General features: G+C 51.1%; 7 protein-coding genes across 7 annotated transcripts; 3 read left to right on the top strand and 4 right to left on the bottom strand.

The window, feature by feature from the left end:
- Positions 1 to 292: 292 nt before the first annotated feature.
- N7489_001312 (thioesterase family protein) lies at positions 293 to 1,236 on the bottom strand (the record flags this gene model as incomplete). Its single annotated transcript, XM_056707067.1, has 2 exons — positions 293 to 1,081; positions 1,147 to 1,236. The coding sequence occupies 2 exons, from the start codon at positions 1,234 to 1,236 to the stop codon at positions 293 to 295; spliced, it is 879 nt and encodes a 292-aa protein (XP_056571369.1).
- A 311-nt stretch (positions 1,237 to 1,547) lies between these two features.
- N7489_001313 (uncharacterized protein) lies at positions 1,548 to 8,092 on the bottom strand (the record flags this gene model as incomplete). Its single annotated transcript, XM_056707068.1, has 4 exons — positions 1,548 to 1,628; positions 1,687 to 2,079; positions 2,143 to 2,258; positions 2,323 to 8,092. The coding sequence occupies 4 exons, from the start codon at positions 8,090 to 8,092 to the stop codon at positions 1,548 to 1,550; spliced, it is 6,360 nt and encodes a 2,119-aa protein (XP_056571370.1).
- A 506-nt stretch (positions 8,093 to 8,598) lies between these two features.
- On the top strand, positions 8,599 to 9,788 carry N7489_001314 (RTA1 domain-containing protein; the record flags this gene model as incomplete). The annotated part of the gene is made up of 4 exons (XM_056707069.1): positions 8,599 to 8,620; positions 8,669 to 9,047; positions 9,135 to 9,372; positions 9,423 to 9,788. 4 exons carry the CDS (start codon positions 8,599 to 8,601, stop codon positions 9,786 to 9,788), a joined length of 1,005 nt encoding a protein of 334 aa, XP_056571371.1.
- Positions 9,789 to 10,237: 449 nt separating this feature from the next.
- N7489_001315 (uncharacterized protein) lies at positions 10,238 to 11,413 on the bottom strand (the record flags this gene model as incomplete). Its single annotated transcript, XM_056707070.1, has 2 exons — positions 10,238 to 11,205; positions 11,302 to 11,413. The coding sequence occupies 2 exons, from the start codon at positions 11,411 to 11,413 to the stop codon at positions 10,238 to 10,240; spliced, it is 1,080 nt and encodes a 359-aa protein (XP_056571372.1).
- Positions 11,414 to 14,154: 2,741 nt separating this feature from the next.
- On the top strand, positions 14,155 to 15,387 carry N7489_001316 (pepsin-like aspartic protease; the record flags this gene model as incomplete). Its single annotated transcript, XM_056707071.1, has 1 exon — positions 14,155 to 15,387. The coding sequence occupies one exon, from the start codon at positions 14,155 to 14,157 to the stop codon at positions 15,385 to 15,387; it is 1,233 nt and encodes a 410-aa protein (XP_056571373.1).
- Positions 15,388 to 16,710: 1,323 nt separating this feature from the next.
- N7489_001317 (GMC family oxidoreductase) lies at positions 16,711 to 18,619 on the top strand (the record flags this gene model as incomplete). Its single annotated transcript, XM_056707072.1, has 3 exons — positions 16,711 to 17,657; positions 17,718 to 18,340; positions 18,411 to 18,619. The coding sequence occupies 3 exons, from the start codon at positions 16,711 to 16,713 to the stop codon at positions 18,617 to 18,619; spliced, it is 1,779 nt and encodes a 592-aa protein (XP_056571374.1).
- Positions 18,620 to 19,178: 559 nt separating this feature from the next.
- Positions 19,179 to 20,839, bottom strand: N7489_001318 (uncharacterized protein; the record flags this gene model as incomplete). The annotated part of the gene is made up of 4 exons (XM_056707073.1): positions 19,179 to 19,553; positions 19,609 to 20,371; positions 20,432 to 20,637; positions 20,699 to 20,839. The coding sequence occupies 4 exons, from the start codon at positions 20,837 to 20,839 to the stop codon at positions 19,179 to 19,181; spliced, it is 1,485 nt and encodes a 494-aa protein (XP_056571375.1).
- Between the last annotated feature and the right edge of the window lie 323 nt (positions 20,840 to 21,162).

Here is a 21,162-nt window from a genome sequence, read left to right on the forward strand (position 1 = left end):
GCGCTTACACTCTCCGGCAGCCCCCAATACGATGGGGATGGGCGAGATAGGGAAAATGGGCCCGATGGCGTTCAGGGAATCAGCCTTAGCATGCGGCTACTAGCTGCACGGTGAGAATTAGCGCTTACGACCTGCCAAGACCCGGTGAAATGCGCGAGAAACATCTTCTCGTTCGTGCACGCTCATCTGATTTTATCACTATAGCTGTCTGACATCTACTTGCTTCCTGGCTTGCCCATCCATTGCCACATCATCCGCGATCGCATCAGCCTCTAGTATCCACAGTTCTTTCTCATCGTAAGCTCGCCCCCAAATCCTGCAGCCCATCGAAGCCGCCCATGTGGCTTGCTATAGCCAGGCCACGTTGTCGCTCCATCTCGACATGGGCCCAGGTCCACGGGTCCTGCTCGCCCCCAAAAGGAGCTGCGCCATCGACTAGATCTTGACACGGCAAAGGCAAGCGATCTGGTGCAACCGTAGGAGCCACATTCTCGGCTGTAGTGTCCTCGTCTGCCAAAAGCCGAAGATTACGGAATACCTCCGCTGGCTGCATTGTCTGTCGTCCCTGCTTGAAGACATAGCGAGAAACTGCTGAGGCAAGAATCCGATCTTGCATCTTCTCTGTCTCGTGCCGACCACGAGGCTTCAAGAAATAACTAACGATATACATCCATTTATCATCCCAGGCCAGTACGCGTGTCACGAGGTCATATCGCTGATATGGCTTGATCTCACGACGGAAAAGACACACCACGCCTCCTAGAGCGGCGATGAGCTGTCTCCGCCGGTTGCGCCGGCTGTACACACTCTCGGGTGCCAGGGTAGTGCGCGGAGAGAGCGGGGTGATGGCGTCTTTGAACAAGGTGACCAGGAGCTCGATGCGGCTCACGTCGAGATCGGCATAGAAGGTGCTGTTGGATTTGTGCAAGTTGAAGTCGAGCTCCGCAATGGAGCAGTAGGAGCGTGTGTATCGAGGGCGGAAGATGGTCGAGGGAGCTGAGGAGACTGTTGATGAGCTCGCGACGAGAGCGCTATTGCGGTGCCAAACCAGATGTTTAACGAGAATGTTGAGAACTCGAGCCTACATAAGGTAACGAGGTTAACAAGCGTTTGAACCAGTTAGTAAAAGATGACAGTGAGACAAACATGCCACAGACCCGGCAAGGCCTTCGGGTCCAAGAGAAAGAATCCAACTACTGCGCCGAAAAGCGCCGTCAGCGCAGGGAGAGAAATCATGGTGAGTGCACGGGAGGACCAGGGGCTAGTCTAGATAGCGCAGGAATAGCGCAGGAAGAAAAATCAAGAAGCAGTGATGAGGAAAGTGAGAAGAGAGGGCGTAATGGGTTTAAATAGTAATTCTGTCTTATTTAAATGGTGGGTCATGTATGTATGTGATCCTAGAGCGCCCGGCCACATCGACGGAATCTAAGCTTTCCAGGGCTACGAATGGGGATCGGGGAGGAAATGATATAATACGGTCTGTACATACAATTTCAGGATCAGGGAACGAAAAGTTAGAAAAATGAAGATAAACTACGAAGACCTCATCAGAACACCTTCATCGCCTGAATAGCGCCCTCAATCTTTTGCAGGCCATCTGCGCTCGTTGGGTCAAGATATGTATCCCACTAAGTCATGATTAGCAACCATTCCTTCAGCGATACACAGAAGAACGAATATAATTACCTCGCGCAAAACGCCTTCAAGCGCTACGGAGCCCGTTGCCCGGTGGACGAGCTCGAAATACTCTTTGCTCAGCTCGAACGGCTGGGCTGTCAAATTCGGGATATACCGACCTACAAGGCATTTAGGATCCAACGAATGGCCGTCGATAAGGTTCAGCAGACAGCGTCTGAAACCTGCCACGCCAGGCAGCAGCGAGGAGGAATGGAAGGGTACGTCGATGCCGCGCAAGGGAATTGTCGCACAGCCACGAGTCAGTGTCGTTGGGGGATTTGCCAGCGCGACTTGCTCGATTTGTGCTTGCGCCAGGCTGACGATCTGCTCTGGCAATTCTGGCAAGGGGACATGGGCATGGAGATAGTTGAGCACTGTAGTGAGGCAGTGGAGCGCATGAATCTATGATGTTCAGGTTCAGTCAGTAGGTGGTAATCTACCCAGAAGAGCTGGAGATTCACTTACCTGTCCGGCGCAGACATACTGCAAGCTCAAGACATTGAAATTAACGATCTCCAGTAACTGACCAGTCTGCGTGGCAATAGTCTTCACAAGTAGCTGCAGAGCCTCCTGTCCGAAACCTTAAGTGTGGAGACGACAAATCAGCCTTTAGTTCATCAAAATGATGCTAGGTATACAACGTACCAGGTGCAACGCGACTGGGGTCAACTGCACACATGCGATAGTCTGAGTTCCCCTTTCCGTCTCGGGGGACAGTGTACTGCATCAGCAGACCGCGATAGAAGACCACCTGAACGAGGGACTCGACATTGAAGATCTTGCCCACTGCTCCAAGAGCAGCATACTCACCCAATGAATGGCCGGCATACGAGCTGCGTTCCGAAATCAGTCCGCGCGATTGCAAATCGGCAAAAATCGCCAGTTCCATGAGCGTCAGAGCCGGCTGTGTGAACTGCGTGGCCGAGAGTAAGCCCTGAGGCGAATAATAGGTGTGGAACTCAGTCTCCTCGTCAATTTGGGGGAACAATGGCAGCAGCTGGACATTCCCATCGTGCCCAATGGACTCTCGCGTCATACTACGATATTGGTCACGGATGTGTCGGCCTTGGGGCCCTCCGAAGTAGACGGTCAATTCCTTGGGATCATTCCGCACGATGTCGGTAATGCGGAAGCCATAGTTATCGGAGAAGTAGGCATCAGCATAATCCCAGACCTGCTGTGCCGCTTTGCTTTGAGCATAGAGCTGCATACCCATGCCCTTTTGTTGACTACCCTGACCAGTGAAAAGGAATGCCGTCTCCTCAGGTTCGATCTCAGCTTCTCCACGCAGAACGGTCTCGCCGCGCCCAACGTGCTTTGCTTCCACTGAGACGATCTTGCGTCCCGCCAACATGCCGATGTGCTGGAAGACGACTTCAATCTTATCTCCCGGTAGCACCATACTCGTGAATGAGCAGTGGAAGCTACGGAAGGCGCCGATGGCTGAGGCACAGGTGTAGTGTTCGACAAGTCCACGTACCCGTGCCGAAGTGTACATGCCGTGCGTGATCAGACCTGGTAGATCTGCATATCGCGACAGCGACGCGGACACGTGGATGGGATTGAAGTCCCAGGAGACGTGAGCATAAGCCTCGTTAGAGTGTGGCATAGTGAGAATCAAAGATGCGCCACCGTTAGTCAAGGGACTAGGCTGATCAAACATAGCACGCTTCTGCACTGGACTACCATGACGCTTGAGGTAATCCATGACAGGGCTACCTCGGCAGGTGACTGCGTGATAGTCCACGGTCGCAATCGGCCGCGAACCACCTGGGAGCGATGAATTCACGCGAACTTCACCAACAGTAGTAACGGTCTTGAAGGTGTCCTTGCTGGCGTATTGGTAGGTCGAACGAAGTACGAAGACCAAGGTCTGGTTTTCTAGGTCGAGCGACCGATCCAGGGGCTGGAACCAGGACTTCGAGTTCAAGATCGCAACCTCCATCGGGCTACGGGGGCAGAGCTCCATCTCTTCCTCGTCCACTTTGCGGAACATATTCTCCCAGTCTGTGTGGTGGCCTCGGTAGAGGAATTGACTGCTTAACTCGAGCACGACCTTGTTCTCATGGTACACATCCGCACGTACCTCGACCAATTTACCTGTCTCCTCGATCGTAATGGCTTGTATACGAGACTTGGTCTCAAGTGCATAACCTGCCTGAATGGGGTCCGCATCTGCGGGAATGCGGAAGCCATTGGTGAGATGCACCAGCGTCAACAGATCGACGTCAAGCTCCCGCGAGAAAAGCGGCTTCATCAAAGCTTCCCAGCCAACGACGACACCAAAGTCCAACGGTGCCGCCATCCGTTTGCCACGCCGCTTGCTAGCGGCATCGCTGGCATTCTGTACACAATGGGCGAACTCGGCGATTGAGTCGGCCGTCACCTCAAACTGGGATTCGCGGAAGGTGTCGTGGACCGAGGGCCATGTCTCTGGTGGTTCACCCGCGAACCAGACTCTATAGTAGAAGTCTTTGACACGCTGGTTGCGGCCTTCCATAATTTCATGGATGGGAGCGTAAACAGCCTCACGCCTGAACTGGAACTTCAACTGCAGACCAATAGCGGCACCTCCAGCATTACGGTAGTTGATGATCTCAAGCGTGATAACGCCAGGCTCATCCACTCGCACCTCCACGACCTTGACCGGCTCAGAGTGTGGCCGATGTTCGAACAGCGCGATTATCGGATCTGCCGAAAGGCCTCCTTGGCCCTGCTGCACCATCACGTACGATTCACGCGTGGGCTGGAAAAGCCGCCCCAGCGGATTCTCGCAGATGGCTCGGCCCTGCACGATCGTCGCTGCGTGGAAGAATGCTTGGCGCCAGCCTCCATTGGAACCGCCCAAGGCCACAAGCCATTCTGCTAACGAGGGCGTCGATGGCGCACCGGGCGCACCGTCCAGTGGTTTCGCTTCATACAACATCGCGCCTGTGTTTCCGACGGGCGAGCAATGAATGCCCAGCTCCGCAAGTCGCCAGTCCTGTGGGACAGAGTGTGGGCTGAAGCAGTCGACAATAGGGATACCATCCTGCTGGTATTCGGGATCTTGCTGCTGCAGGCACTCAATGTGTCCATGGTAGATGTTGCCTAAAATGTCTCCTGCCGGCTCGTCCACCTTAGTTGAATATCGCGCCGCCACTGGGCCGTGCAGAATACAAACCCGGCCGACATCAGCGTCAGCAACAGCGGCAAGGTCCTCTGACTGCCACAGCGAGTCTTTTTTGAAGTAAGTCTCGAAGTTTTCGTCGAGGACAGGGACAAACGGTACTGGCTTTGTGCCGCGTCTCTGGCATAGAAGCAAAAAGTATTCCGCATCTTGCGTGCCAATAAGCTGGGCCTCAGCGGTCGGCAACCGCTTCACGATGGCGTTCAGCGCTGTTATCGGATCAGCAAGAGCCTCGTCGCCGCTGACTTCGCTGGGTCCGGGGCCGGGGGCTACGTCACCAATGCGGGCCTCCACGCGCTTTAGGAAATCTTGCAGGAACAAGCGGTAGGAATCATCGATCCAGCGGCCCTCAGCCGACACATAGGTAAGCGCAACAAAACGGCGTAGAACCTCGGCGTAAGTCATCTCCTCCAAGTCGACAACAGATCCCTGGACATCGCACCCAAACCAGACCTTCACCGAATCGGTATTCAGTCGCTGAATCAGGTAGTCACGGTGTGTCTGCAGGTACGCGACGCGCTTACTACGATCAAGGCTGAAGACATTGCGATCTAACTCAGCCCATAGTTGCACACCCCGCGTAGCCAGCTTATGAATAGGTTCCCCCATCTCTGAGGTTACAGTCATAATGCCGCCAGCTGGTTGTGTGTATGTCTGCTCCCAATCACCTTCATCCTCGACTCCTGGGGCATTCACGATAGCCTGTTTTACAGCCGGGCTGGTATGCGCTTCTTTGGCGGTCATCAAACGACTGCCGAGAAGGATACCATCGAAGGGCATGGGCGGGCGGTTATACCGACAGGCCCAATCACCTGTTAGGTAAGGGAATGTGCCCTGTGCACCGCCAAAGCCACTGCCCGCTATAAGAATAACATTCTCGCAGCGGCGGATGGCGCCGTAGGCTTGCAAGATCGGTTGGTGGAAGTCCTCGAATGAGTGGTGGCCACCACCTCGCCCACCTGTCCATTGGAGTAGAATAGGGAAGGTGGGATGAGCCGATGCGATGTCGAGGACTTGGTATATTGCGGGTAAAGTGCCAGGCTTGAAGCCTATATGGCGTAGACCGAGCTCGTTGATGTACCGAGTGGCCACCTCGAGTGAAGGCACGCCTGCGCCGATAGTGAGTCCCTCCAGCGGAACGCCGGCCGCGCGTAATTTGGCCAGCAGCGGAATCTGCCACTTCACCGCGTGAGGAGCGGCGTAGATCATGTTGCAGGTGATGCCCCGGCCAGCAGGTACCGCGTCCAGCAGCTTGTAAATGCCTGTCTCCAACTGGGCGGCTTGACGGAATCCGCCCAGTGCCAATTCGACATGATAGCCGGCGCGCATAACTGCCGCACAGAAATCCCAGGCTGCAGTTGTGGGCGTCATTCCGGCCACCATGACCGGTGGCAAGCCCAAGAGGCGACTGAGCTTAGTATCGACAAGCACGCCGCCGCCGGCAATCTGTACCAACTGCGGTCGGTAGCGATTCCGCCATATAGGTCCGTAGACGAGACCCTTGGGCGCAGGATTCCAGTTAAACAACTCACTGCGATCTCCCAGCTCGGTGCGGGAGCTGGAGATGCCCGTGGCCAGGATAGTACGAACGCCAGTACCCTCCTTGAGTCGATTAGTGAGAGTTCCAATGCCAGATGCACCATCAGGCCCAAAAACGAGAATATGCGTGGATCCGGGAAAATGCACGGCCCGTGGCCAGACGACTTGCTGGGTCGTTATCATCGCAATGAGCTTGGGAATCAAGTTGACGGCTCCACACTTGCGTAGATCTGTCCCTGTGTGGGTGCAAAAGACAGGGATTCGGAGTTGGTCACCGGTTATGGTAAAATTGGCGACACGCTCCAGCACGCCCGGAGCGACATCTGTTAGATAGCTGCTGTGGAAGGCCGTGGTTATTGGAAGGAATCTGGTATGGATCTCAGGTTTTCGCTGGCTGAAAGGAATCCGATGTTGCAAGCCCTTTGCCGGAGCTTTCACCTCTCGTAGCCAAACATTGAACCCATGAAGTGACAGTGGCGGTCCAGCCAAGACGGCATTGGTAGGCCCGTTGATTAGAGCTATCTCAATGCGGGCATCAACGGGCAAATACCCATTGACGGAAGCTACATAGGTGCGGAGCTGGGAGATTGGACAGTCTGCCACACTCAGCATGGGTCCTGGAAAGCCCTCGCCGTTGGCTTCGGCGTCTGCGACAACAGCCGGCGGCAGCTGGCCCACGGCAAATTGGTCCTGGCTGGCAGTTCCGATGGCGAGCAGCAACCGAAGCGCATCGAGCGCGAGCGCGTCGAATTGCGTCCATGATTGTGCCACTGCAATCACAGTGGCTGGGATGATGCCTTGAGAATGTCCCGTGGCTCCAGCAAGCGCGGTCTGAAGCTGGGCAGGTGTGGTACCCACTATGCGTCCGACGACTCGATACCAGGCCAGCTGCAACAAACCGATGAGCGGCATACTGATAGACGCACCGATCAGGTAGTCGGATGGTGGCGTACGATCCGGGTTCTCGAGCCAGGTGACTATGTCCATGCCGTTGTGATAGAATCGACTAATGCTCTCCTCACGGGTCTCACGCTGCAGCATACTCGAGACTGACAGAATGAGGTCTTCCACCAGCGGGCGATAGGTCTGCCAGAGCATCCGCAGCTCTTCAAAGTAATCTTCATCATTGCCCTGCCCGCCGAACACAGCATATAGTCGTGCTTTGCGTTGCTGCGCGGCAGCCAGGAGCGCAGAAGGTGCCGCTGGTCGACTGACTTTGCGCAGAACATGGCGCGCACGTACGTAAGCGGCTAAAATGGCCGACTCGGCGTCTGCGGAGATGTCCAAGGCATAGACTACACCATGGATCTCGCGCTGCAGTAGAATATCACGATCGAAGGTATCGAGGGCGATGGTCAAAAGATGTCGGAGATCGTCGGCCAATCCACGACGAGATTGCTCCAAACGACGCACGGTAAAACCAATAAAGCGGGCCCAAAGCTCCACCAGAGATGATATCGGCTCGGCCCCACCAGCGGTTTGAAGATCATGGAGAAAGTCATCGCGCAGCTCAAGCGCAGCGGGGAATGAGGCAGTAGAAATGGAGAGGGTGTGTGTGAAACGGCCATCTGTGATGGTGAGGATTTGGCTGCCCCAAATGTTGCTGGGCGACGACGAGGTGGATAGTTCATCAGGCGTTGACCAGTTCGAGGAAGTCGAAGCCGACAAGACAGCCGACGGCCCTGGCAATTCGGTCGAGATCAACATGACAAAGAAACAATTGAGCGGCCTAGGCTAGGCGTCAACATATTTTTTCCCCATCGCGAACGCCAGACCCTGCCATATATTCTTCATTTCTTCATTTCTTTGTCTCTTTGTCTCTTTTTCTCTTCGTCTCAGCATCGTCGTTGACGGTGGGGCGCAATCGCGACGGGTGGGTCTTGTGAGATGTTGAGCCCTAAGCGTCTCACCGTGCAGTGACGCTAGCTCACCGTGCAGCATTCCCAAGGTTGCCGCCAATCTGACACACCAAAATAGCCCAGCCTATATACCAGACTAGAGACGCCTTGGGGGCCAGAAATGCGTCGGACCAATGCCGATCAGGCAGCCGTTCTAAAGGCCAAAACCCGACGGCTGATCGACCGTGAGATTTAATTTAATTTAAGAATGTCGCCCGTCAGCACCTTGTGACTTTTCTCCGCTCGTCTGTTCTGTTGTTCTTCTATCACTATCTTTGATCTCTGAGTGCTGTTACACTCTTGTTGACCGTTATTATGGGTTGGCGAACTCATTGTGGTATGTCCTTCTTCTATTAATCTTCTGGCCCTTGACTGATCTTGATAGATTTGTCCAGCGAGGACGCTCAATATGCCTACTGCGCCAATGGGCCGGCCGCTGTCTTCTTCACTGTTCTATTCGGACTCACCTGGATCGCCCATTTCGCTCAAGCGATCATGTACCGGAAGAGGTTCTGCTGGGTGATTGTAGTGGCCACAGTGTGGCAATGCATCGGAATGATTATGCGCACCTACTCGACCATCGATCAGACCAAGTCGACTACCACGGCCGCCGGACAGCTGTTGATTCTTCTGACGCCCTTATGGGTGAACGCCTTTGTGTACATGATCTTCGGCCGCATGGTCTACTACTTCTTACCAGAGAAGAAGGTGGCAGGCATTCGGGCCGAAAGACTGGCCCAAATCTTCATCTGGCTGGATGTGAGGTGAGTTTCGCCCCGAAAGGCCGCCCTGGGTCAACTGTCCAGGACACTCTTCTTGTGGAATGAAACTAGCTGACTCTGATCTGACAGCTCTTTCATTGTTCAAGCGACTGGTGGTGTCATGGACTCGGACTTTAGCGCCGAGATGACCAAAATCGGACTGCACATCTACACAGCCGGCATTGCAGCGCAACAGTTCTTCATCCTGTGCTTCTGCGGACTACTATTCGCCTTTCACCGTCGGATGCAAGAGCATGGTAGCATTTCTCGTGGCGGTGGCTGGCGCCCGTTGGTGATGGCCATGTGGGCCACTTTGACATTCATCACAGTAGGTCACCTTTCCAGGACCATTAGTTACAGACGACTAATGCATATTAGATTCGAATCATCTACCGTCTGATTGAATTTGCCGATACCGACAAGGCCGGGACAAGCCCCTTGACCCTTCACGAGGCACCCTTCTACTGCCTGGAATTACTGCCCATGCTCTCCGCCATGGTCATCTGGAACATCTGGCACCCTGGCCGTTATCTCCAAGGAGATGACTGTGACTTTCCCAAGAAAGTGAAGCTGTCCCGCAAGGAAAAGAAGATGATAAAGCAAGAAGCCAAAGATAGCAAGCGCCGGGGTCGTCGTCGCTCGTCTAGTCGTAAGGGCGCACGTGTTTCTGAGGATCAGCCGGCGAATTCGTTCGATGAAGGGGCTCTGGAGTCGCAGGGTTATCCATTGCGAGGACATAGGTAATCAGGTATATATCAAGTAGGGAGTGCATACAGAGAGAGTCTTTCAGACATGACCAGCAAAGTGCCTATTGTAATTCCAAGCATTCAGATTTACTTCTGAGTCTGTCGAGAGCGGACATTGACACTGGCAAGAGAGAGGGACATTCTGTAGGGTAGTCCTGGAAGATCAGTAGCAAAACCTATCCTCCGTGGCCGCACGAATCATAAGCTTGATCAGGCGAATGGAAAATCTAATATGATGTGACCGGGGTTTTGTTGGAACTCTTGTGTGTAAATAGAAACAGAGAGTATCCCGCTCACCTGGGTAGGCTTAACCTACCACTAGACCCAGGAAAGAATGCAAGAACAAAGAAGAGACACCTGGGTACGCTAGCCCCGTCCCAGAGGCAAATGAACCGAAAATGCAGAGAAACCAGAAAATTGAAGATGATAATCTATCCCCATTCTTATTTATAGAACAGCACCTATGCAAGCATCATAAACCCTCGTCTGCCCCTCAAAATCTGGAATATCCAACTGCGCCCCGGCATAAACCAACATCTCAACTAGTTCTTGCTGGTTCGACTCACAAGCCATATGCAGCGCGGTACGACCCCACCAATCCTGATCATTCACAGCACGGGCTGAATGCTCGATTAGGACGCGCACAACCCCCGGCTGCTGAGCCTGTACGGCGATATGGAGTGCTGTCTCACCCTTTCGGGTAACCCAGCTGATTAGATCTCGAGGTGGGGAGCTAGATAGTAACAGTCGCACTACACCTGCGTGGCCTTGTTGCGCGGCTAAATGTAGGGGTGTGAAGCCCGTGCTGTCGGGTAGGGCGGGATCGGCACCGGCCTGTAGTAGTACTGCTAATACGGACTCGTGGCCGTATAGTGCTGCGCGATGTAATGCTGTGTGTCCATGTGCTCCATCAGGTCCTCTTGTAGTGGAGCTGCCGGTGCTCTCTGGGGTTCCGCGCGGGGTGTGTAGAAGTGGCGGTGCGGGTGTTGAGCAAAGAAGGTCTGTGTCGATTGAGGTCTGGAAGGGATGGGCTTGATTCTTGGGCGAGGTCGAGAGCGAATCGGAGCCAGGGCCCATGGTCTTCAGATTGAAGAGTTGATGTGTATCCTCATCCAGCGATTGTGCCCAGGGGCTTCCGGTGAGGCCAACTTGATCCAGTTGCGAGTTGTATGAATGTAGATCGGACGGCAGTTGTGGGGGGTCCTGCTGTTGTATATGATGGTGAGGATGCGCATATGGTTGCGATGGCCATTGCCCTGACGATTGTGGTCCCACAGCAGGTTGCTGCTGTGGTGCCCCTGGTTGAGAAGATTTTGAGTCTAGAGGAGAAGACAGCCCACTGGCGGCCAGTTTGGCAGTGGCTTTAGTCTGTGTGCTGTTCTGGGATGTGGGATCCTCGTCCCCCTTGCGTAACCCTAAAACTCATCATCAGCTCTGTGATCTACCAAGATCGTCCCGCTCCACCGAGTCTCAGTCTCCATTTCGCAACCAAAGACAATTTTCCTACTCACTTTTTCGATATCCACGTTGGGCAATTCGGTTTTGCGCCCGACGACGCTCCACCGGGTCACTGATATTCGCCCAGTTCTCGCCCAGCACTGGGGTTCTAATCACGAAGATCATCGATTTAGCTTAGGCAACTCCAATCCAATTTGGAGTCAGGGGGAGACGAACGTGATCATGATGCATAGAGGCTCACCTAGCATGGTCATGCAGGCAACAAGTAAAACAACCATAGGCGGGGACCACTCATTCAGATCCACGGTGTCACAAAGCAGTCTCAGTCATGATACGCATTTATTATCCGCATGGCTCTGGTCTTCATCTCCTTTTAAATCTTGCTGACGAGGTGGCAGCCAAGGACCAACCAACTTAGGTGCTGTTCGAGCGCATCCACGAACGGCGGCAGTCACCATCGACAGTACCCACTGATAATGCGCACTTATTGCTTACGCATTTGGATACGGAGCTTCCAAGGTTCCTTGATCGTACGGCCTGGGTATACTCCATTGTAAAATATTCAGCAAAACCCGTGGAAAAATCCTTTGTAAATCCTTTGTTCCTGGTTGCACACGCTAATGCAGACTAATGGTCTGAGAGTGTTTTCGTTCGACCAATAGCAGAGATGCCTCAGCGATCGGGCTAGCGGTGCCCTTGAGCCATTGCAAATTGGGCGGCGGCACGTTGCTTGGGGGCTAATTCCCCGAATCCTGTAGAGCCTTAGCCTTGAAGTATGGACAATGGTGAGGTCAGCCATCTATTAAGTAAACCAAAGGCGTAATTCGTGATCTGACGAAATGGCAAAATGCAACACAACATCCACATTACGAGCGTTGGCTTAAACGTAACGTAAAAATTGGATGTGACAGACAAGCCATCAGAACCTTGGAATATCTTCACAATCACGTCAGCCTGGGGATTGGTAAATAAACGGGGAGCTGAAATATTCATCGGTTGTTATATCCAGTCTGGGCCGCACATTCTCTAACATTGGGAAATGACCGTGAGACCTTGATAGAAAAGGAAAATGGCCCCCAAAAGGATATATAGCAAAGTATCTCATTGGTGTGCGAGCGGGGTTTCCTGCCCAGGTGCCAATGCTAGCCTCCAGGGCTTCATCTAAATCAAACTCAGGTCAGTCAGCTTCTGAACGTAGAGAGTGGAGAAGTCGGGGACTAATTAGGTAATATTCTAGGCCTGCTGCACAGTGAGCATCCTTCCAACCTTCCAAGGTTTGTTCGTAAACCCCCGGCCTAGCCTACTATACCCCATTAGGAAAGATCACAAAAAGAGGGTCAGCCTGGAAGCTTGGTGTTACGGACAAATAATAAAACGGGCCCGCAGGCCTAAAGACTGTTCATTGGGTATTGATGCTTGGTAGGAGATAATCCAGGAATGAAGTGGGTGCTCTTGACGAGGACCCCACTATACCGCCTTTCCAGACCGCCTTCCGAATCCGTCACATTGGTACCCCAGAACCAAGTACTTCCAAGGTTGGATGCGAGTCTAATATGATGATCCAATCATATAGATGAACTCGGTCGCGTGATTATCATACGGAAGTTGTAGGGCGTTGAACTTGGTCTAAACAGGGATTACTCCGTCCTCGTACCTTTTGACCAAGCCACCTGGGCACTCCCCAGTGGAGCCCTCGGGAACCCAGACCCGACCAGGGACCCAGTGCGGGTGCTGGAGTCGAACTCAAAACCCGCTCTGAAAACAGCCCTGGAGGAGGGCGAGCTCGGCTTTTGGCTTTGGCTTTACCGTCTTGCGGGTAGACAATTTAGTTCCAAGGTTATTGAACACTTTAATTCAATTTCGGTTTAATGCCGATCCACATCAATTTACATAGAAGTATACAGTTCTTTACACCGATTGAAGATAATCGTGATACTACCGGCAATGCGACTTTGGATCTGAGGTCAGGCGTCCAGTACAGCAACTAAATGGAGTGCCAGCACTTCTGCAGCTGCAGCTGCATGCCCTTAAGGGACCTGGCTGCAGGTTAGTGCTGAGTATTTTATAATACTAGGGTATTAGACTACAAGAGGCAGTGGCGCCGAGGGTTTAAACATGCAACAAGTTACTGCATATTCCATTTTGGGTAAAAGTGATTATGTTTAAGAAAGACATAATCTTTGACGAACATGGCGTGTGTGATAAGATCGATTGATGCCTTCCCACATCCCGCCGTTCGGGGTTTATTGAAAACCAAAGAGGACTATAATCAAAGTGTCAATCCAAGTATCGTGAGACAAGCGATGCTCATTTTTCTCAAACAGAAGTCAGTCAAGTCATCGAAATATTGTAACTTCACGCAAGCTCTGCTGCTAGTAGAGAAGAAGACAGACTCTCAACTACACTTTGAACCCATTTGAAATGTGGAATTGATCAATTAGAAATGTGCCTATAGATGAAAAGGTGCTGTTTTGTGTTATTCGTAGCTCTCAGTGTTATAAGTAGTAGAGATTGTGAATGGAGTGTTTGTCCGCAGACAGGGTCTCTTCCATCGGTACAGAGTTGTGGGTGTCCACTCTCAATAAACGTGAGGAATCGATTGTCCATGCATTATGTCGGAGCCTATGGTGGATTATAACTATGTTGTAGCCATTCCAGAGCGACCTTGCACATCAGGCAGCAAAAATGGACCAAACAGGGGCTTAACGAATACAACAAAAATAGACGACCGGCCTTGGCGCCAATCGATTCTGATCTGCCTGCTGCTTCTGCTTAGAACCTTTCCAAGTCAATGAAAGCCAGAACGAGGTAGCCTGAAGCTCTTCATTTATCTAAAAGCGCGGTTAGTTCGACTTGTAAGCTTACATTGATTAAACAATCTTACCGCGCCACCGAGTAATTCCGAGATGAAGCTCCCCTCTCTCGTCACAGCGAGTCAATTGACTTTTCCCTTAACATTTCAAACCGCGTCCCACACAACCAGCAATACAGCCTCGCTGCTTTCAGCACAATATGGCACAACACTCAACGTCGACGTGACGTTCGCCAATCAGACATTCAAGCTTCTCGTCGACACAGGCAGCAGCGACACCTACGTCGTCAGAAATGGCTTCATTTGCATCAATCAAACAACCAACCTTGAGATCCCTCAAGCGGACTGCCAGCACGTCTCCGCAGGGTACAACGAATCAGACACCTATCGTTTGATCCGCAATAAAACATTCGGCATACAGTACGGCAATGGCATAGCGAGCGGAGTCATGGCCTACGAAGACATCACATTAGCCGGTATTACTGTCCCCGGACAAGCCGTCGGAATCGTCGACCACAGCAATCCCATGGGCGACGGCATAAACAGCGGCGTGCTAGGCCTCGCCTATCCCTCCCTCACCTCCGCACATCCAGGAGACCATACCGACAATACAACATTTTGGTTCAATCGTGAATGCTACAGTCCCTTGTTCAACACCATGTACGAACAGGGCCTTGTTTCAGAACCCTACTTCAGCATTGCGCTCGCACACACGCCGCGAAACCTTTCTACGCCAACCTTCGGCGGGTACCTCACTTTGGGCGATCTACCTCCGGTGGCGTATGATCCGAAATTTGCCAGTGTTCTCGTAGAAATTTTGGAAAACATTCCGCCCGGTTTCACCTCTGGCAAGCGCACTCGATCATATTGGGCTTTTACCGTGTCTGCTGTGACATTTGGATCCACAACAAAAGTGGATCTCACCACGAGCACGACCTCCATAACTACCAACAGCATGGAGTTCCAGGTATTTACAGATACCGGGAACGACTACAGCTATCTGCCTGCTGTGGTTGCGGATCCCATCAATGCCTTGTTCGATCCGCCAGCTATCTACAATGAGACGCTGGGAGTTTCTGTCGTCAACTGTAATGCACAGCCACCGATGTTTGGAGTACAAATTGGAGACCAGACATTCTATCACGATGGACAGGATCTCATTTATCAGACCGGTGATGGGTACTGTGTTTCAAGTTTAGTGGTGTCGGAGCGTGTGGCGTTTGAGGGCATCATGTTAAACATTCTGGGTGTGCCGTTTTTGAAGAATGTGGTGTCCGTTTACGATTTCGGTAGAAATGAGTTGCGGTTTGCGCAGAGGTCGGATTGAAAACTGGGGTTGGGGTAATGCTTTATATATTTAGATGAACCAGTATCGAATCACGATTCATGACCTTTTATTTAGTCAATTTCTCAACTGGATAGGGACATTCGCATCCAGTTCAATTCTAGAATTCATCCCTTATTCAAACCTCTCTTTGGCTTGGGCGGATACCTTGGTATGGGCAATCTCTTGTTCGTGTCTCGCTTACTAGCGTATAGTATACTACCTATCTAGGTACCTAGGTACCTAGGTAGTAAGAACTCGGGTCCAATACTAAAGGATCAGAGTTTAGTCTAAATATATCTAGTACTAGTTACAGAAGCATTCGTAGTAGTATTGTAGACCTCTATCACTCTGATCATACACCTAAGACCCCTTCTTAATAGGGTCTTCACACTTTCTAATATTTCAATAGCTTATAGAGTAGAATAACTCAATACGCCGTGAAGTCCTTTATCAGATCAGAAACGTACAACCTAAAGTACTTAAAAAGGATAATAAAAGAAAAATAAGAGTACTCGCTCCAATCCTGGTAAAAGGGTTAATAATGTTGTCGTTATAGGCTTTTTAGGTTTGCATAGCCATAGTATCCTTCACTGTTTCACCCAAAACAGCCTGTAGAAGTGAGTGAAACACTCTATCTTTATGTCTTAGATTCTAGACATGCTACAAAGTAGACTCTACCTATGTTGTATGTTGTAGATTCGGCACGGCGCAGCACGGGCGCATTCCGAAACTCCGAGTGAAATCGGCATGCCTACTAATCCCGACTCTTCCAAAGTGGGTCATAATTGTTCCTGACTAAAGATGAGTAAAGATTTCCAACGTCGAGGCGGGCCATCTTCCGCAGGGTAAGTGGATCTACAGAGAAGATTTTGTCAGCTAGAAACAAGTAGTGAAACGACAGGAAGTTTGGCATGCTTATCGGCGCTTTAACGGAAAAACAACGGAGATTTCAGGTGTCAAGATTGCCCATTCTCTCCACAATTGCAACCTTCGAAGGATCTACTTCTCGTTTCGGCCCCACCCCGTGCGGACTTGACTAGGATGAAGCGGATATCTAGTGGTAGGCAGTGCTTTCTTCCTCTCACTACTCCATAACGAGCGTACATAGCCCGGGAATATCGAGATTAGTTGATCTGACAAAGGGTTTCGTCATGTCCCTGAATCCAAAGTGGATCGTGATGCTTGCAAATCATCTTGTGACCCAGAAGTATAAATCATATGTTTTCCCTCGAGGTAAATTGTTAAGAAAACCAACAAGCTTCGTTATATCCTCCGGGCCACTTCCGTTAAGCGCCCCCTCTCAGCGCCAATATTATACCAATCATGCGCAGCCTCATTGGCCTTGCACTGCTTCCTCTAGCAGCTGCAGTCCCCCATGCGTCACACAAATCACAGTCGACTTACGACTACGTTGTCGTGGGAGGTGGCACCAGTGGCCTCGTCGTTGCAAACCGATTGTCCGAGCAAAAGAACACCACCGTCCTCGTGGTTGAAGCCGGTGGCTCCGTATATAACAACCCAAATGTGACAGACACTCTTGGATACGGCAAGGCGTTTGGAACGGACATTGATTGGGCCTACGAAACAACAGACCAAGAATATGCCGGTGGATCCTCACAGATACTGCGTGCTGGAAAGGCACTCGGAGGAACATCGACCATCAACGGCTTGGTGTACCTCCGTGCTCAGGCAGCTCAGATCGACGCATGGGAAGCCATCGGAAATAAGGGCTGGAACTGGAAGACTCTCCTCCCCTACTTCAAAAAGGGCGAGCAATTGCAAGATCCCGTAAAGTACCCAGTCTTGGATGGATCGGGTATTACCTTTGATCCGGCCTACCACGGCTTTACTGGGCCCTTGAAGGTTGGCTGGCCTTCAAATCAGTTGAACGATGGACTTGCTCAGAAATTGAACGCTACCTATCAGAACCTCGATGTTCCTGTTCAGTTCAATCGCGACCCCAACAGCGGAGATATGGTTGGATACAGTCTGTATCCCAAGACGCTTGATTACGAACTCAACATCCGTGAGGATGCTGCTCGTGCCTACTATTATCCTTATCAGAACAGAACCAACCTCCATGTCTGGCTCAATACACACGCCAACAAAATTACCTGGAAGGATGGCCACGAGGCCACTGCTGATGGTGTCGAAGTCACTCTTTCCAATGGCAAAACTACCGTCGTGAAGGCTAGCCGTGAAGTGATTCTCGCTGCTGGCGCATTGAAATCTCCTGTTCTGCTGGAGCTTTCTGGTGTTGGAAACCCGGAGTAAGGCTAACACCGCTCAATTAAACATTTGACCAAAGCTAACCAAAACCCTCTCTTTAGCATTCTTTCGAAGTACGGAATCACCACCAAGGTTAACCTGCCAACTGTTGGCGAAAACCTGCAGGATCAGATGAACAACGGCCTCCAGTTCGTGTCAAAGAAATCCCACGCCGATGGCAAGAGTACTGACTATGTCTCATACCCCTCAGCACCACAGCTCTTCCCCAACTCCACAGCACTTGGAGCTGATCTTCTCCGCAAGCTCCCGGCCTATGCAGCTCAGGTTGCATCCGCCAACGGCAATGTCACCAAGGCCAGCGACATCTACCGCTTCTTTAAGATCCAGTGGGATCTGATCTTTAAAGATGGTATTCCCGTCGCAGAGATCCTGCTATCGCCCTCTGGAAACGTATACAGCAGCGAATACTGGGGGTCTGTTCCGTTCTCTCGCGGTAGCATTCACCTCTCTTCTGCGGATCCTACGGCGGCGGCTATCATTGACCCCAAGTACTTCATGCTGGACTTTGATTTCGAGGCCCAGGTGCAGGCGGCACGGTTTATCCGTGAGGTTTTCAACACTGAGCCACTTGCTGATACGGCTGGTTCTGAAACCACCCCCGGTCTTTCTACAGTCCCTGCTGATGCCGATGACGAGGCCTGGGCTGATTTCATCAAGGGTAAATGTAAGTGTATTCCCCGCTTTGCTTAGAGACGTCTGGAGGGAATTTCATTGTTAACGTTCCACTTGATTAGACCGGTCAAACTTTCACCCGATTACCACAGCTGCCATGCTGCCCAAGGAGATTGGTGGTGTTGTCGACACATCGCTGAAGGTTTACGGAACATCAAACGTTCGTGTTGTGGATGCATCCATTATGCCTTTCCAGGTCTGTGGTCACCTCCAGAGCACCGTGTATGCGGTGGCTGAGCGTGCGGCCGACATCATCAAGGGGCAGTTGTAATGTGGTATCGTGCTTCTAAATGGAGATGTTGTACGCATATTGTTATAACTGGTATTCTTATTGTGAAAAAGAATAATTGGCCATTTTTGCAGCCCCTGTCTTTGAAGATCAAAGCCCTTAGTAATCTGATATTGAGTTCCAGAAAAGGAATATGAAGCGGGGGCGAAAATAAGTACATATGCAGTCAAACTTCATTAAAAATTGACGTATTTTGAAAACCTCTATAGTTCGGGATAATCTGGGCGCCCAGATTATGTCTCTATGTTATATATGTGGTAGTTAAGAGCGCCAATCTTACCTAATTAGGCACAAGTACCAAGCCTTGTATGGATCTTATCTACTCCAACCCTACGTAGCGTAGCTAGTGGTTGACCTGTGAGAAGCGATCACCATTCTGACGCACGCTTTTGTAAAATTAAGACATATCAGCCTCTGCTTCGCCTAAGGACCGCGGGATCAGAGTTAGCGTTGACCTGGAAATGTGACGATAATGAAAATCAACAGAATTCTTGACATTATATTGACCCAAGGAATACGTTCCAAGACAAATCTCAATAAGTTACCACACATATCGAAATTGCCGGTCTTGCTTATCCGTGAGATCTGTCTGTGGCAACCCATTTTCGTCCAGTTTGACCTCTTGATCCACAATAACACCCAAATTGGCAGCTTGTTCATCACGTTGCTTATTGTCCCATACACACAAGAAGCGGAATAATATCACCACCAGGAAAAGCAGACACCATGTCACAATGGATGTTATCACACCCTCCGTGTAACGAGGGCTGTGAGTCCATAGTTGAGGTGAAGCAATGCAGGCAGCGCAGTAGCCGATGAAAAACATACCGTTCACAATAGCGCGCTTTGTATTTCCCTTGAAATTTGATGCTGCAAGTGAGAGAAGTGGTGTCATGGAGGCGGTAATGCATGAAGACTGCAAAGAAATGAGTGAATAATAGAAAAGTTGCTCGGTCAATAGGAATACATACCAGCCACGAGGCAACAATAAGACCCCACTGAGCCGTCACATCCAACTTCATCAAGAAGACAGTCCCAATTAAAGGCGGGATGATAAGAACAAGAACGACTAGCGTCCGCTGATTCGGGAAGATGAATACTAGACCAGCACCGATCCACAGGAAAACGACTTGCACAGCTCCCGATGGAGCCGTATATAGCATAGTCTCCAGGTTATCATAACCAATCGATTTGATCACAAGAGATGCAAAGGTCAAAACCGGCGACTGCATGCATACCAAAACACCAAACCAAAAGACAACCCACGCCTTGGGGTCCAGCATTGTCTCTTTGAGCTGGGCAACAGAAAAGGAGGCCTTGTCACCACCATCCCGGTCCTGTGACATGCGTAGCGACAGGACCTCCCTTTCGCGGGAATTCAAGAACCATGCGTCTTTAGGCCCGTTGGGCATAAAGAAAAAGAACGCCACACCTGCGGCAGAAGTTATCGCGCCACAGATGATAAATAGTACACGCCAGGGGGCGATGGGAAGTGAAGTGTTTTTGCCAATACCATACATCAGGAAGCAGCCTAGAACCTGTGCCAGGCCGTTCATGGAGATCCATAGTGCCGTGCGGACATTGTGCTCTTTCTTTCGGTACCAGATACTGGTGATTGTCACAAAGGCAGGCGAGACGGCGCCTTCGCTGAAGCCAAGAAGGAAGCGCACGGTGGCGAATCCGGCAAAGTTGTTCGGCGCGGCGAGGCACATGCATACGATTCCCCAGACAATTCTGAATTGACAGTTAGCATATAACGGACAGAAGCATAGTAACATGAACGAGTTCACATACACAGTTGCACCGACGAATTTGGTCAATGGGAGCCGGCTCATGAGGTAGATAAATGGATACTCGGCGACCAGTTGGCCAACATAGAAGATCGAGCTTGACCATGAATACTGCGAGCTTGTCATGTTGAGGTCTTCAATTAGACCAAAGACGGCAGCATAGCTGAGACTCTGCTTGTCAAGGTATTGCAAGAAAAAGACGAAGCACATCTGGAAGTATGCGTTGTTAGCTTGAGAAGAAAAAGCCGGGGAGACAGCTTGAACCACTTACAAAGGGCAAAATGACCAAGTCAATCTTGCGGAGGACAGCTTTCTCTTCCTCTGGGGTGTAACTCCCACGAAGCTCAACCATTTCACCATTCATTTGATCGGCATTGTTGCTGCTTGCAGCATGCTTCTCCAAGTTGTCCATCAATGCAGGTGGTATCGAGGGCAATGTTGATGTTTTCTTTTCCTTTTCCTTTTCCTTTTCCTTTTCTTTTGTTTTTCAAATCTGCACAAGCTCAGACTCTTCAACAGATAGTCAAGGGTAACCAGATTTTCAGGGAACGGCTGATATTCCCCGGATTCCTCCCTATTTTAAAAGGAGGCTTATCTTCAACTGCCGTGACATGCGGAGAAGCGGGCATCGGTCCGATGGCCATCGGGAATTTGGCAACCAATTTGCCGAATGTGAGAGACTCTCCCCGCAACTTGACTTCTTTCTGTTCTCAGATTTAATATTTAAACTGATAA

This window comes from Penicillium chrysogenum (genome assembly GCF_028827035.1).
Source record: "Penicillium chrysogenum strain IBT 35668 chromosome Unknown utg000001l_segment0_segment0, whole genome shotgun sequence".
Lineage (NCBI taxonomy): Eukaryota > Fungi > Ascomycota > Eurotiomycetes > Eurotiales > Aspergillaceae > Penicillium > Penicillium chrysogenum.